The sequence below is a fragment of the Loxodonta africana genome, chromosome 6, assembly GCF_030014295.1.
Source record: "Loxodonta africana isolate mLoxAfr1 chromosome 6, mLoxAfr1.hap2, whole genome shotgun sequence".
NCBI classification, from domain to species: Eukaryota; Metazoa; Chordata; class Mammalia; order Proboscidea; family Elephantidae; genus Loxodonta; species Loxodonta africana.
In genome coordinates this window covers 14,999,007-15,011,892 of record NC_087347.1, presented here as the reverse complement: position 1 = coordinate 15,011,892, position 12,886 = coordinate 14,999,007, and the positions used below count along the sequence as shown (strand labels likewise).

Sequence of the window (12,886 nt, the reverse complement as noted above, 5' to 3'; positions counted from 1 at the left end):
TATGATAAAAAATAGACCCTTGGAAAATTCTATATTAAAACTTCTTCCTGGCTGAATTGAAAACCTTTACCCCAAATTCCACTTTATTCTGTCAACTACCAGGATGAATTTTTCTGATTGCCCCTCATGCTCAGATCACTTGGAGAATAATTATTAACAACAAAATATTTTTAATTAGAAATGCTGCCAATTATTAGGCTAATATTCAAACCCATTCTAATTATTCCAAGCTGTTTGAACACATTTTTGTGGCAATTTTTTGTTATATGATCAATCAAAAACAATATAAAATCAGTTTTTTGAAAGAAAAATGTGGCCTTACTTGCAATCTCTTCGACCATATTTAATCCCAAGTGTTATGAATTGAATCGTGTCCGCCCAAAATATGTGTCTACTGGTTAGGCCATGATTCCCAGTATTGTGTGGCTGTCCTCCATTTTGTGATTTTCCTATGTGTTACAAATTATAATCCCTGCCTGTGGTTAAAGAGGATTAGGGTGGGATGTAACACCTTTACCAGGTCACATCCCTGATCCAATGTAAAGGGAATTTCCCTGGGGTGTGGCCTGTACCACCTTTTATCTTACAACAGATAAAAGGAAAGGGAAGCAAGCAGAGAGTTGGGGACCTCATACCACCAAGAAAGCAGTTCCAGGAGCAGAGCACGTCCTTTGAATCTGGAATTCCTGCATGGAGAAGCTTCTAGTCCCTGGGAAGATTGATAAGAAGGCCGACAGAGAGAGAAAGCCTTTCCCTGGAGCTGACGCCCTGAATTTGGACTTTTAGTCTACTAGGGGCTGGGTAGTCCACTATACTGTGAGGAAATAAATTTCTCTTTGTTAAAGCCCTCCACTTGTGGTATTTCTCATATAGCAGCACTGGATAACTAAGACACCAAGTAACTTTAGAAGACATAGCATCACTGGGTAGAATGTTACTGACTTTTGCAGCTCAGAGTTTCATGTATCAGGGAAAGAATAATGGGAAGATGTGTTTACAGTTGCAAGAGCATATCAAGTTTTGAGATACTTGTAACAAATTTGGAGAAGTGAGATTGTATTCAACAAATATTTATCAGCTTGGCACATAAGAATTTATAGTCCAAGTAAAGATTGACTTTAAAAAATCTGCACAGAGTGCTGTAGACCTCTCTGAAAAGACGGAAAACCATCACTCCAGGAGTTAGAAAAGATGTCGCAGGGACGTGACATCTGACCAGGGATCTAAGAGTGATTGAACCCAATGAAGTTGCCAATTAAAAAAAAAGGGGGGGGGGTATCATTAAAAAATCAATTTAGGGAAGTATTTTCTTCCAGGAAGGAAAGTTAAGAAGCAAAGGCCTTTTGGGTAACCCCATTTAGCCTGGTTTCAAGGGGATTGTTGAGTTCTGGTTGCAAACAGAAGATTGCGTTATATTCTTTTAGCAATAAAAAAAAATATTGTGAATTTTATAAAACTCTGCTTACAACTGTTCTAAGCCAAGATATGAAGAAATAAATTGGCACAATTTTCCAGGCCTCATAAATTGTATAGGCACAACTTCATTGGACTGTGCTAAATAATTTAGATAGTTTGGGAAATATTTTGGAGAAAATATGCATCTCATCTCTGCCTACATAGCCTAAATTTGCCTCTTACATATTAAATGAAAAATGGGTACTAATTTACAATTAAATAATTCTTTCTGTAAAATATGGATGGGTACATGCTATGCCTATGCTTCTAACAGATTTCTTTTACTCATCCAAAGTAAAATATGCAGAACAGTTTTCTGCTTTTCAAACATGTAACTGAGGAGCACAGATTGGACCCCGCAAAAAACCATACTACTACCCTGTTGCTGAAAAAAAAATTGCAAATAACTTTTTTCAACAATATAAATGGCAGCTTTACGTATGGACCTTAGCAGATGGAGTACACAGGAATCAAATTAACTATTTACATATGGACCTTAGCAGATGGAGTACACAGGAATCAAATTAACTACATTTGTGGGAAGAAACTGTGGAAAAGATCAATATCATCAGTCAGAACAAGGCCAAGGGCCGACTGTGGAACAGACCATCAGTTGCTCTTATGCAAGTTCAAGTTGAAGCTGAAGAAAATTAGAACAAGTCTATGAGCACCAAAGTATGACCTTGAGTATATCCCACCTGAATTTAGAGACCATCTCAAGAATAGATTTGACGTGGTGAATGCTAATGACCGAAGACCAGACGAGTTGTGGAATGACATTAAGGACATCATACATGAAGAAACCAAGAGGTTGTTAAAAAGACCAAAATGGATGTTAGAAGACTCTGAAAGTTGCTCTTGAACAACTTTTTAGAGTAGCTAAAGCAAAAGGAAGAAATGATGAGTAAAAGAGATGAACAGAGGACTTCAAAGGGCAGCTTGGGAAGACAAAGTAAAGTATTATAATGAAATGTATAAAGACCCAAAGGTAGCAAACCAAAAGGGAAGAACATGCTTGGCATTTCTCAAGCTTAAACAACTGAAGAAAGTATTCAAGCATCCAGTAGTAATAGTGAAGGATTCTATGGGGAAAATATTAAACGACACAGAAAGCATCAAAAGAAGATGGAAGGAATATACAGAGTCACTGTTCCAAAAAGAATTGGTCAACATTCCACCATTTCGGGAGGTAGCATATGATTAAGAACCTATGGGACTGAAGGAAGAGGTCCAAGCTGCACTGAAGATATTGGCAAAAAACAAGGCTCTAGGAATTGATGGAATACCAACTGAGGTGTTTCAACAAATGGATGTAGCACGGAAAGCACTCACTCGTCTATGTCAAGAAATTTGGAAGACAGCTACCTGGCCAACTGACTGAAAGAGATCCATATTTATACCTATTCCCAAGAAAGTTCATCAACCAAATGAGGAAATTATCAGACAATATCGTTAATATCACACACAAGTAAAATTTTGCTGAAGGTCATCAAAAAGCTGTCGCAGCGGTACATGGACAGGTAACTGCCAAAAATTCAAACCAGATTGCGAAGAGGATGTGGAACCAGGGATATCATTGCTGATACAGAACAGAACTCAAATTCTTAAAAAGTCCTGACCTACTGGACCAGTTGAGACTAGAAACTATTGCCCTGAAATACCCTTTAAAGCTTGAACCAAAACTATTCCCTGAGATCACCTTTTAGCAAAATAACAGATTGGCACACAAAATAAAGGATACTATCCATGAGTATGGTGCGCCATTAAAAAATCACCTATGTGAGACCAAAATGTCAACAATTACTCTAAAGCAAAGATGAGAACATAAGGAGGCAGGGAAACTAGGGTACTGGAAACAGAACAACCAGAATGCAATAAAAGAAAATGTTGACACATTGTGAAAAATGTAACTAATGTCACCGAACAATTTGTGTAGAAATTGTCAAATTAGAACCTAATTTACTACACAAGCTTTTACCAAAATCGCAATAAAATATGTATTATTTAAAAAAAAAAAAGAAGTCCATACTCAACCTTCTGCCTGTGCTGCCAAGTACCACTGACATTAAGCCCTGCGGGAATTGAGGGAAGCAGAAAACACAGCCACTAGTGTAGTTGGAGAAGTCTGTATGAATGAGGATTTAAATTGTGAGTTGGATTCAGAAGAGCAAATAATACTTTTGGCTTAAAGTCTTTCCAAGGTTCCTTTTGCCGTAAGAATTCATGTGTCTTAGTATGGCATACAAGTCTCCTCACCACATGGCTTTTGCCTACCTCTTAAAATACATGACACTTATTTACTCATCAACTGTTTTTTAAAACCAGTGGGCATGGAATGAGGGATATCATTGCTAATGTCAGATGGATCTTTGCTGAAAGCAGAGAATACCAAAAAGACGCTTACCTGTGTTTTATTGACTATGCAAAGGCCTTCAGCTGTATGGATCATAACAAAGGACGGATAACATTGCAAAGAATGGGAATTCCAGAACACTTAATTGTGCTCATGTGGAACCTGTACATAGACCAAGAGGCAGTGGTTCCAACAGAACAAGGGGATACTACATGGTTTAAAGTCAGGAAAGGTGTGCGTCAGGGTTGTATCCTTTCACCATACTTATTCGATCTGTATGCTGAACAAATAATCCAAAAAGTTGGACTATATGAAGAAAAACACAGCATCAGGATTGGAGGAAGACTTATTAACAACCTGCAATATGCAGATGACACAACCTTGCTTGCTGAAAGTGAAGAAAACTTGAAGCACTTACTGATGAAGATCAAAGACCACACAGCCTTCAGTATGGATTACACCTCAACATAAAGAAAATGAATATTCTCACAACTGAACCAATAAGGAACATCATGATAAACAGAGAAAAGATTGAGATTGTCAAGGATTTGATTTTACTTAGATCCACAATCAACACCAATGGAAGCAGCAGTCAAGAAATCAAACGACGCATTGCATTGAGGAAATCTGCAAAAGATCTCTTTAAAGTGTTGAAAAGCAAAGATGTCACTTTGAGGACTAAGGTGCAACTGACCCAAGCCATGATATTTTCAGTCCCCCAATAAACATGCAAAAGCTGGATGATGAATAAGGAGACCAAAGAAGAATTGACGCCCTTGAGTTTTGGTGTTGGCTAATGATGTTGAATATAGTATGGACTACCAGAAGAACAAACAAATCCATCTTGGAAGAAGTACAACCAGAGTGTTCCCTAGAAGTGTAGATGGTGAGACTTCATCTCATGTAGTTTGGACATGTTATCAGGAGGGACCAGTCCCTGGAGAAGGATATCATGCTTGGTAAGGTAGGGGGTCAGCAATAAAGAGGAAGACCCTCAGTGAGATGGATTGACACAGAGTCTGCAACAATGGATTCCAACATAACAATGATTGTGAGGATGGCTCAGGACCAGGCAGCGTTTCTTTCTGTTGCTATGAGTCAGAACCAACGCAACAGCACCTAACAACAACAGTAACAACACGGACTAGGCATTTTACTCTGTCCTGAATACTCAGAGGCGAACAAAACCAGTGGGGTATTCTCGCCATGATGAAGTTTTGAGTTCAGCAGAAAAAAAAGACATTAAGGAGTTCATAAACTTTTTCTGAAATGGGCCAGATTGTAAATATCTTAGGCTTTGTGGGCCACATATGGTCCCTGTCACATATTCTTTTTTGGATTTTTTACTTGTTTTTGTTTTGTTCTTTTATACCTCTTTAAAAATGTAAAAGCTACCCTTAGCTCTCAACCCGTTGCCACAGAGTCGATTCATAGCCACCCTATAGGACAGAGTAGAACTGCCCCATAGGGTTTCCAAGGAGTGGCTGGTAGATTAGATTTGAACTGCTGATCTTTTTTGGTTAGCAGCCGAGCTCTTAACCACTGCGCCATCAGGGCCCCCCTTAGCTCTCAAGCCATGTAAAACCAGGCCAGATTTGGCCTGCAGGCTGCAGTTTGCTGACCCCTAAAAAATTGAAGCAAATGCCATGTTTAACAATATCTATTTTTAGATTGCTATAAATGACATGAATGGAAAGAACAAAGGTTATGAAAGAACGATCTAACCACTAGCCACTCACCATTCTGCACATGCTCTTTCCTTGTCTGAGAATCCTGTTGCATTCTATGCTTTCTCAACCCAACCAATTCCCGCATGGTCTTCAAGATTGAGCTAAAAGGAATCCCCCCTTCCAGAAGCTCTTCCCTGTAGCATACTGTGCCCAAATCTATTAGAGAACTTACTACACTGGGCAGTGATTGTCTGTGTACTTGGTTGTCTCCTTGTTTACACTCGAAGCAACTTAGGAATAGGGAGCATGACTTATTTATCTTCATATCTCCAGTGCCTAGAGCAAGACTTGTCTGTTAGATATTCAATTCGTATGTGAATGAATGAATAAGTATATGAGCAGGAAAACAGCCAAGGGAAGTGAATCTGCTTGAGAAAAGGCACAAAGCCAGGCCATAGACAGATTGTAGAATGCTTCAACTGCCACCCAAGGGAGTTTGTAACTTACCCTGTAGGTAATAGAGATTCAGGAGTCCCTGGATGATGAAAACAGTTAAGTGCTCGACTATTAGACAATAGGTTAGTGGTTCAAACGTACCCTCAGAGGACAGGCTTGTCAACCTGCTTCTGAAAGGTCTCAGCCTTGAAAACCCTATGGAGCAGTACACATGGGGTCAGAATTGACTCGACAGCAAGAACAGGCTGAGATTGCTTGAAGATTAAATAAACAAGAGAAAGCAATATCTACCATATAGTAGTTACTGAATAAATGATAGTTTTAGTAAATGGATTGAGGATGGAATAGTCTAGACAAAAGTAGTATCATAGAGTAATCTATCTTTACTAAAAAAGTGAAACTGTACTTAACAGCTGCTAATTTTTAAAAATGTTGCTTTAAAGGGTAGATATTATTACAACAGTAACTAGTGTTCATTGAGGACTAAATTATGCCAGGCACATACTATCTCGTTTAATCCCCTTTAAAAAAAAAAGATAAAAATCCACATTTGCCCATGCTCTTAAAAATATGTTATGCTTTACTGCAGAAATGTCCTATCTAGTTTTCACTAGGAGGGGATGAGTCTCGTAAAACTCTAACCTGTGTTTTTAATACGTGGTTTTTAACTTTAGGATTTGCAGGAAACCCGGGTCAGAAAGGAAACACAGGTATTCCAGGGTTACCAGGTTTAGAAGGTCTCAAAGGGCTGCCAGGACCACTGGGGCCACCAGGTATGAATAAGTGATATTTCTCTAATAGCTGTATCATGCTATAATTTGTTCAAGATCTAAATGTAATAAAAACTTGTTTACGGATTTATTGGGTTGAATATGAATTATGTATCTATAGTGTTCCCACAGAAAGTTGCTTTTGAATTAAACCAAAATGGAGGTGTTTAATGTCACCTGTAATCTGTAGTCATTGAGTTGATTCTGACTCTTAGTGACTCTACAGGACAGAGTAGAAGTGCCCCAGAGAGTTTTCCAAGGAGCAGCTGATAAATTCGAACTGCCGATTTTTGGTTAGCAGCCAGTCTCTTAACCACTGCGCCACCAGGGTTCCATTTAATACAGTCGCCCAGTATTAACTAGAAAATATGATCTAATTTCTAATCTACATGAAGTTCCAGTTTTTATTCAAAATTTTATTTTGAAATGACTCTATATTGTGAATTTTAATTTATTGCAATATTTTCAGAGAAGAAAATTAGATATTGCTACAGGGGTTTTCAAATTTGCCTCTTGTTTGTTTTGTTTTTCAACAAGTAATTACATTTGCAAAGTAATTTTTCTTAATAATTAAAAAAAAAAATTGCGGGTGAGTTGATTCCAACTTACAGCGACCCTATAGGACAGAGTAGAACTGCCCCATAGAGTTTCTTAGGCACACCTGGGTGGAAGTACCCCTATTTATATGACCACCTAACAAAACACATTACATGACAGTAAAACTTCAGTATTGTAGTTGGAAATACAGTAAACCCTGAGGCTGGAACCTGTGTAAGGTGGAAATCTGAAATAGAAGGAAAATGCAAATATTTTCCACTAAAATGAGCAACAGAAAAGTAGTATAACTGTACTCTGTCAGAGGTGGAAAGCTTTTGAGACCCAGAAAAACAAGGCAGTCCCGTCCATTCTGGCTCTCACAGATTTCACTGTATATTACTGTTCGATAGCAAGAGCCTTTCTTTTCTGCTGGCGTGGGTTGCAGGATGATTTTATGGTTGAAATTCAAGCCTGCCAATAAGAATCTAACTTTTCTCTAATTTTACATTTTCTGGATTCCCAACCCCTTATCTGAAGGCAACAGGGCAGCTAAACAAATACCTAAACAAAGTGATATGGCTGCTCTGTATTCTTTCATCATGCAAGCAACAAATATTGAGCACCTCTTATGTCCAGGAACTGTGCAATTTGTATGATTATGTATTTATTCTCAAGGCCCCAGAGGAGACCCAGGCAGCATTGGGAATCCCGGAGAACCAGGACCACGTGGTGTGCCAGGAAGCGTGGGGAGCATGGGAATGCCAGGTGATGCATAAGGTCTTGTTATGAGTCTACAAGCTCATGATAGGTCACAGTTCTGGATTTTGTGTTGTTCATTTGTTATTTGTTGTTTTGGTGTTCCACTTGGTTAGAAAGTCTGTGAAACAGTCCAATTTGCTTTTAGACAAATGCACTACATGCAGCTGCAACATGAGTCAAAGAGAATAAATACTTGTGTAAAAATCATCCATTATAACTACCTGATGTATTTTGTGACTCTGAAGAACCAGCTTCTTGGGAGAAGGGTGCTTTATGCAAAGGTCAGAAAAAGAACAGCTCGAGATCCCCATGTTTAGCTATTTTATCTGATTTCTCTCCTAATTTCAGGTTCTAAAGGAATGAGAGGAAGTTTGGGATTCCCAGGGCTAGCTGGACGACCAGGCCTCCCAGGCATTCATGGTCTCCAAGGAGATAAGGGAGATCCAGGTTATTCAGAAGATGCAAGGCCAGGACCAAAGGGACCAAAGGTATAGGCCACGGAAATACTCATGTTTTGATGGTGGGATACCAAAATCCAAACCAAACTGTTGCCGTTGAGTCAATTCCAGCACTTAGCAACCCTATAGGACAGAGTAGAACTGCCCCCACTGGGTTTCCAAGGACAGAAATCTTTACAGAAGCAGACTGCCACATCTTTGTCCTGTGGAGCAGCTGGTGAGTTTGAACTGCCGACCTTTTAGTTAGCAGCTCAGTACTTTAATCACTGCACCACCAGGGCCCTTGATGGTGGGATAAACCCATTGTCATTGAGTCAATTCCAGCTCATAGCAACCCTATAGGACATAGTAGAGCTGCCCCATAGGGTCTCCAAGGAGTGGCTGGTGGATTGGAACTGCTGACCTTTTGGTTAGCAGTTGGGCTCTTATCCAGTGCGCCACCAGGTATCTATCAGCAAGTATCCAGATTGAGTGTAGGTAGAGGAAATTAAGAAACCCTGTTGGCGTAGTGGCTAACAGCTACTGCTAACTAAAAGGTCAGCAGTTTGAATTCACCAGGCACTCCTTGGAAACTCGATGGGGCAGTTCTCCTCTGTCCTATAGGGTCACTATGAGTTGGATTTGGCTTGACAGCAGCAAGTTTGGTTTTTGGTATTAGATATTGCTGTGTATTCAGTTGTTTTAATCCTATATCCATAATGGAAGAAGCCTGGCTATCCCATGGCTTTCATCTTCTGACTCCACCCACCCCCCACGTTCAACCCCCAAGAAATTGCTCATAACTGTTCCTTCAATATAAGTGTGCCACCAGTAGGTAGCAAGGATCACATGCCCACCCAATCTGAGAGGGCAGTGTTTGTTCTTGTAATACAAAGTGACCAGTCCCTGCCCTAGACTCATCTCACACACACTTAAAAAAATAAATTTCCAAACATTGTGATCAAAAATACTTATCTCATTAGAATCTAATAAAAGATATAAAATAACTTTAGTGCATCTTTAAAGAGCAGACAGAATCGAAGATATATACATTTGTCTTTCTTAGTTGTTTTAGAATTTTAAGTATTTTCATTCCATTACACGAAGATCATTGTCTTGTTTCAATGTCCGCTGTTCGTGCTGTTAGAGGTTTGATGTCAATGCCCTCAAAAGAGTATTGTACCAAGAAGCGACCACGTAATTTCAGCGGACTCGGTTGCTTTTTTTACGTTTCTCTCCTTCCAGCCTTCCTCTGTAATTTCAGTACTTGAACCTCTGGAGAAGTCCATGAACCTCTGGAGGAGTCCGTGAGACCCAAGGTGCCCATTAATCTCCTGAAATTGTATGCAGAATGTTTGAATGCATATTTTTGGAGAGGGAGAATCTATTATTTTTCATCCAACTTACAAAAGAGTATATGACTGAAAATATATATTAAAACTGTTGCTTAAGGGACTTTGTCTCTTTTTTGAGCCAATAAAATACTACCTTTCCTACATTTCTACCAGCCATGTTCTCCAACAGCCATTGCTAAAACAACAAGAAATAAACAAATTTTAAGGCCACACAGACCCAAGAAGGCAACGTTTTACTTCTTGGAGCACAAATTTCTTTACCCTTTATTTATTTTTAGATTAGGTCTTCAGAAAACCAAGGAGAGGCTCTTTCCACAGAGGTCTTTTCTAAATGAGGAATCCTGATTGATTCTGCATTCAGTTGATTAATGTTTTCATCTCGATTTAGAGATTTCATAGGTGACCACCAGAAGAAATTGTTACTAGCCAGTGCAGGCACATAAAAAAAAAAAAACCAAACCCATTGCCATCAAGTTGATTCTGACTCATAGCAACTCTACAGGATAGAATAGAACTGCTCCATAAGGTTTCCAAGGAGTGGCTGGTGGATTTGAACTGCTGATCTTTTGGTTAGCAGCCAAATTCTTAACTACTACACCACCAGGGTTTTCATGCAGGCACATAGCAGACATTTAATATGAATTGCCCAGTGAATAAATAAATGAATGGTGGGACAAGTAAAACATAATTTACACTGAATTCTAATCACATATCTGCTAACACAAGAATTTTAAAGATGTTTGTCTGAATTTAAGGGGGATCCAGGTTTGCCAGGTGACATGGGAAAGAAAGGAGAAAGCGGGCCACCTGGCCCGCCTGGACATTCAGGGCCTGCTGGACCTGAGGGCATCCCTGGAAGTTCCGGGAGCCCTGGCCTCCCAGGTGAGCTTTGGCTTGACAGTTTTGAAAGCTGGAAGCATTTAATGCCTCCTTGAATTACCTCAGTAAACATTTATGCTTTTGTACTAAAATCGTTTTTATTCAACTTTGATCTTCAACTCTAAGACTGAGAAAGAGTGAATTAAATCAGGGGGAGCTTCATTTTATTGATCAGCGCACCTGGTGGACTGAAATCTAAAAACCTGCTCCCACGCACAAAACTTCTAAAGTGCTTCAGTGAAATCAGCCTAAAGACACAAAATGTTAGTTAATACTTGTAGAACATATATTCATTTGATCTAATCATTTTTGTCTTACCCCCAGTTAGCTATCACAATTTGTAAGTATACATGTGTGTGATGATTCGGTATCTATCTCCTCACTGGTCTCTGAAGTTTCATGAGGGCAGGAACTATATAGATCTCTATTAATATTATATTCCCAGCAAGATTCTCTTTAAAAATCTTATGATGTTGTTCTAAACCTTCTTTTCTGGCCTATTTCAGTGTTGATTGTTGGCTTTCTTTCTTATTAGCTTATAATTGGGATTTAAGTTTTCATTTCGTTTTATTAAAACCAATTGCTAAGCCTCTGGGTTGCAGCTTCAGGTCATTTACTGAAAGGTAATATTTAAACTGTCTGTTCAAATACTGAAAAGGTTTAATGGCTTTGTTGTGAACTCCCAATATAAACAGTAGGTTAGATACTGGGAGCAGTCCTTCTGGTTGACACCCACAAATCTTTGCTAATGATATGACATGTCTCTGCTGTGGTTCTCCAGAGAAATAGCAGCCTGGACAAATGCATGGGTGACCAACAGCAAGAGCATGTCTTTGAGCACAGTTGACTGTAAAAACTGACCATATCAATTATTGCGTTCATTCAATCCATGGTATTTTTTTTTTTTTTTTTCATTCCTCCCATGTCTCTTCATTTATAGGAAAGCCAGGTCCTGATGGTGATTTGGGGTTTAAAGGAATCAAAGGCTTCCCTGGCTCTCCAGGAATGAAAGGCCTCCCAGGTTTCATTTTGTACTTTCTCTATTTCCCTTCCATGAAAGAGGCACATTTTCCCCTGGGACTGGGATCTTCGTATGTCTTTAGCTCTGAGCAACAACTGCTCTTTACGAGGTTGCTCCCATTCACTCTGCGCCTAGGGGAAAAAAATTCAGAAAAGTCAGGTTAAGTATTTATATTTACCTAATGCAAATATCTGCCCACCTAAACATTCCAAAGTGATAATCCTCTTGGTAATATCAATCTGTTGATGTCTTTCACTATAGACTTGGATTCATATAACTACAAAACAAGCAAACAAAACTCATTGTCATCAAGTCAGTTCCAACTCATGGCAACCCAATGTGATACAGAATAAAACTGCTCCATAGTGTTTTCTTGACTCCAATCTTTATGGAAGCAGATTGCCAGGCCTTTCTTCTACAGAGCCACTGGGTGGGTTTCAACCATCAACCCTTAGGTTAGCAGCCCATCTCAACCACTTGCACCACCCAAGGACCCATTAACACCTTTAACTAAGTCGAACGTGTCTCTTTGGTTTTCACATTAGATCTTTGGTAGGAATTAAGTCCTGTCTTTGAATGCCATGTATTTTTTTAAGGCCCTCCAGGATTCCCAGGATCTCCTGGACTGATGGGTGTAAGAGGTAACCAAGGACATGATGGAATTCCTGGTCCACCTGGAGAAAAAGGAGAAATGGGTACAGTATGCTCATCATCATTGATCTGCTAGTTTTCTTTTGGGTAGAATAATTAGTGACATTGTAACTCTTAACTTCTCTAAAGATTCTTCTCTGATAGAACTGATGATGTTAAACATGTTCTTGGGGTGTGATAGTTAAAACTCACTTCTATCACCGGAATGAAATATAAGCAGATACGTTATATGTATATGATGAAATTAACCATGTACAAACCATAAATGTTCATACACCAAAACTTTCTCTTTCAGGTTTGCTGGGGGTACTTTCTGGTCCAAAAGGAAACCCTGGAGCTAAAGGTGAGTTCCTCTTCCCTAAACCCAATGATGTGCAATGTCAACGACAGAATCTACTTTAACATGCCTGACATATAAAATAGACTTAACTGAGGGGGCCAACATGATGCTATAGACAAAAGTACCACACCATCCCTCCACAGCAAAGACCTGAAAAACTAGGTAAAACAGAGACAAATGTCAGTCTTGGAACACTAAGCATC

The 12,886-nt window shown here is 39.2% G+C and overlaps 1 protein-coding gene across 1 annotated transcript in view; it reads left to right on the top strand.

The window, feature by feature from the left end:
- COL4A3 (collagen type IV alpha 3 chain) overlaps nucleotides 1-12,886 on the top strand; it is a 160,230-nt gene that overhangs the window by 124,214 nt on the left and 23,130 nt on the right. Inside the window, exons 35-41 of the mRNA XM_010597674.3 lie at nucleotides 6,609-6,707; nucleotides 7,917-8,006; nucleotides 8,349-8,488; nucleotides 10,548-10,674; nucleotides 11,612-11,692; nucleotides 12,289-12,387; nucleotides 12,639-12,686. Coding sequence (XP_010595976.2) covers nucleotides 6,609-6,707; nucleotides 7,917-8,006; nucleotides 8,349-8,488; nucleotides 10,548-10,674; nucleotides 11,612-11,692; nucleotides 12,289-12,387; nucleotides 12,639-12,686 — 684 coding nt within the window. The remainder of the gene's footprint in view (nucleotides 1-6,608; nucleotides 6,708-7,916; nucleotides 8,007-8,348; nucleotides 8,489-10,547; nucleotides 10,675-11,611; nucleotides 11,693-12,288; nucleotides 12,388-12,638; nucleotides 12,687-12,886) is intronic.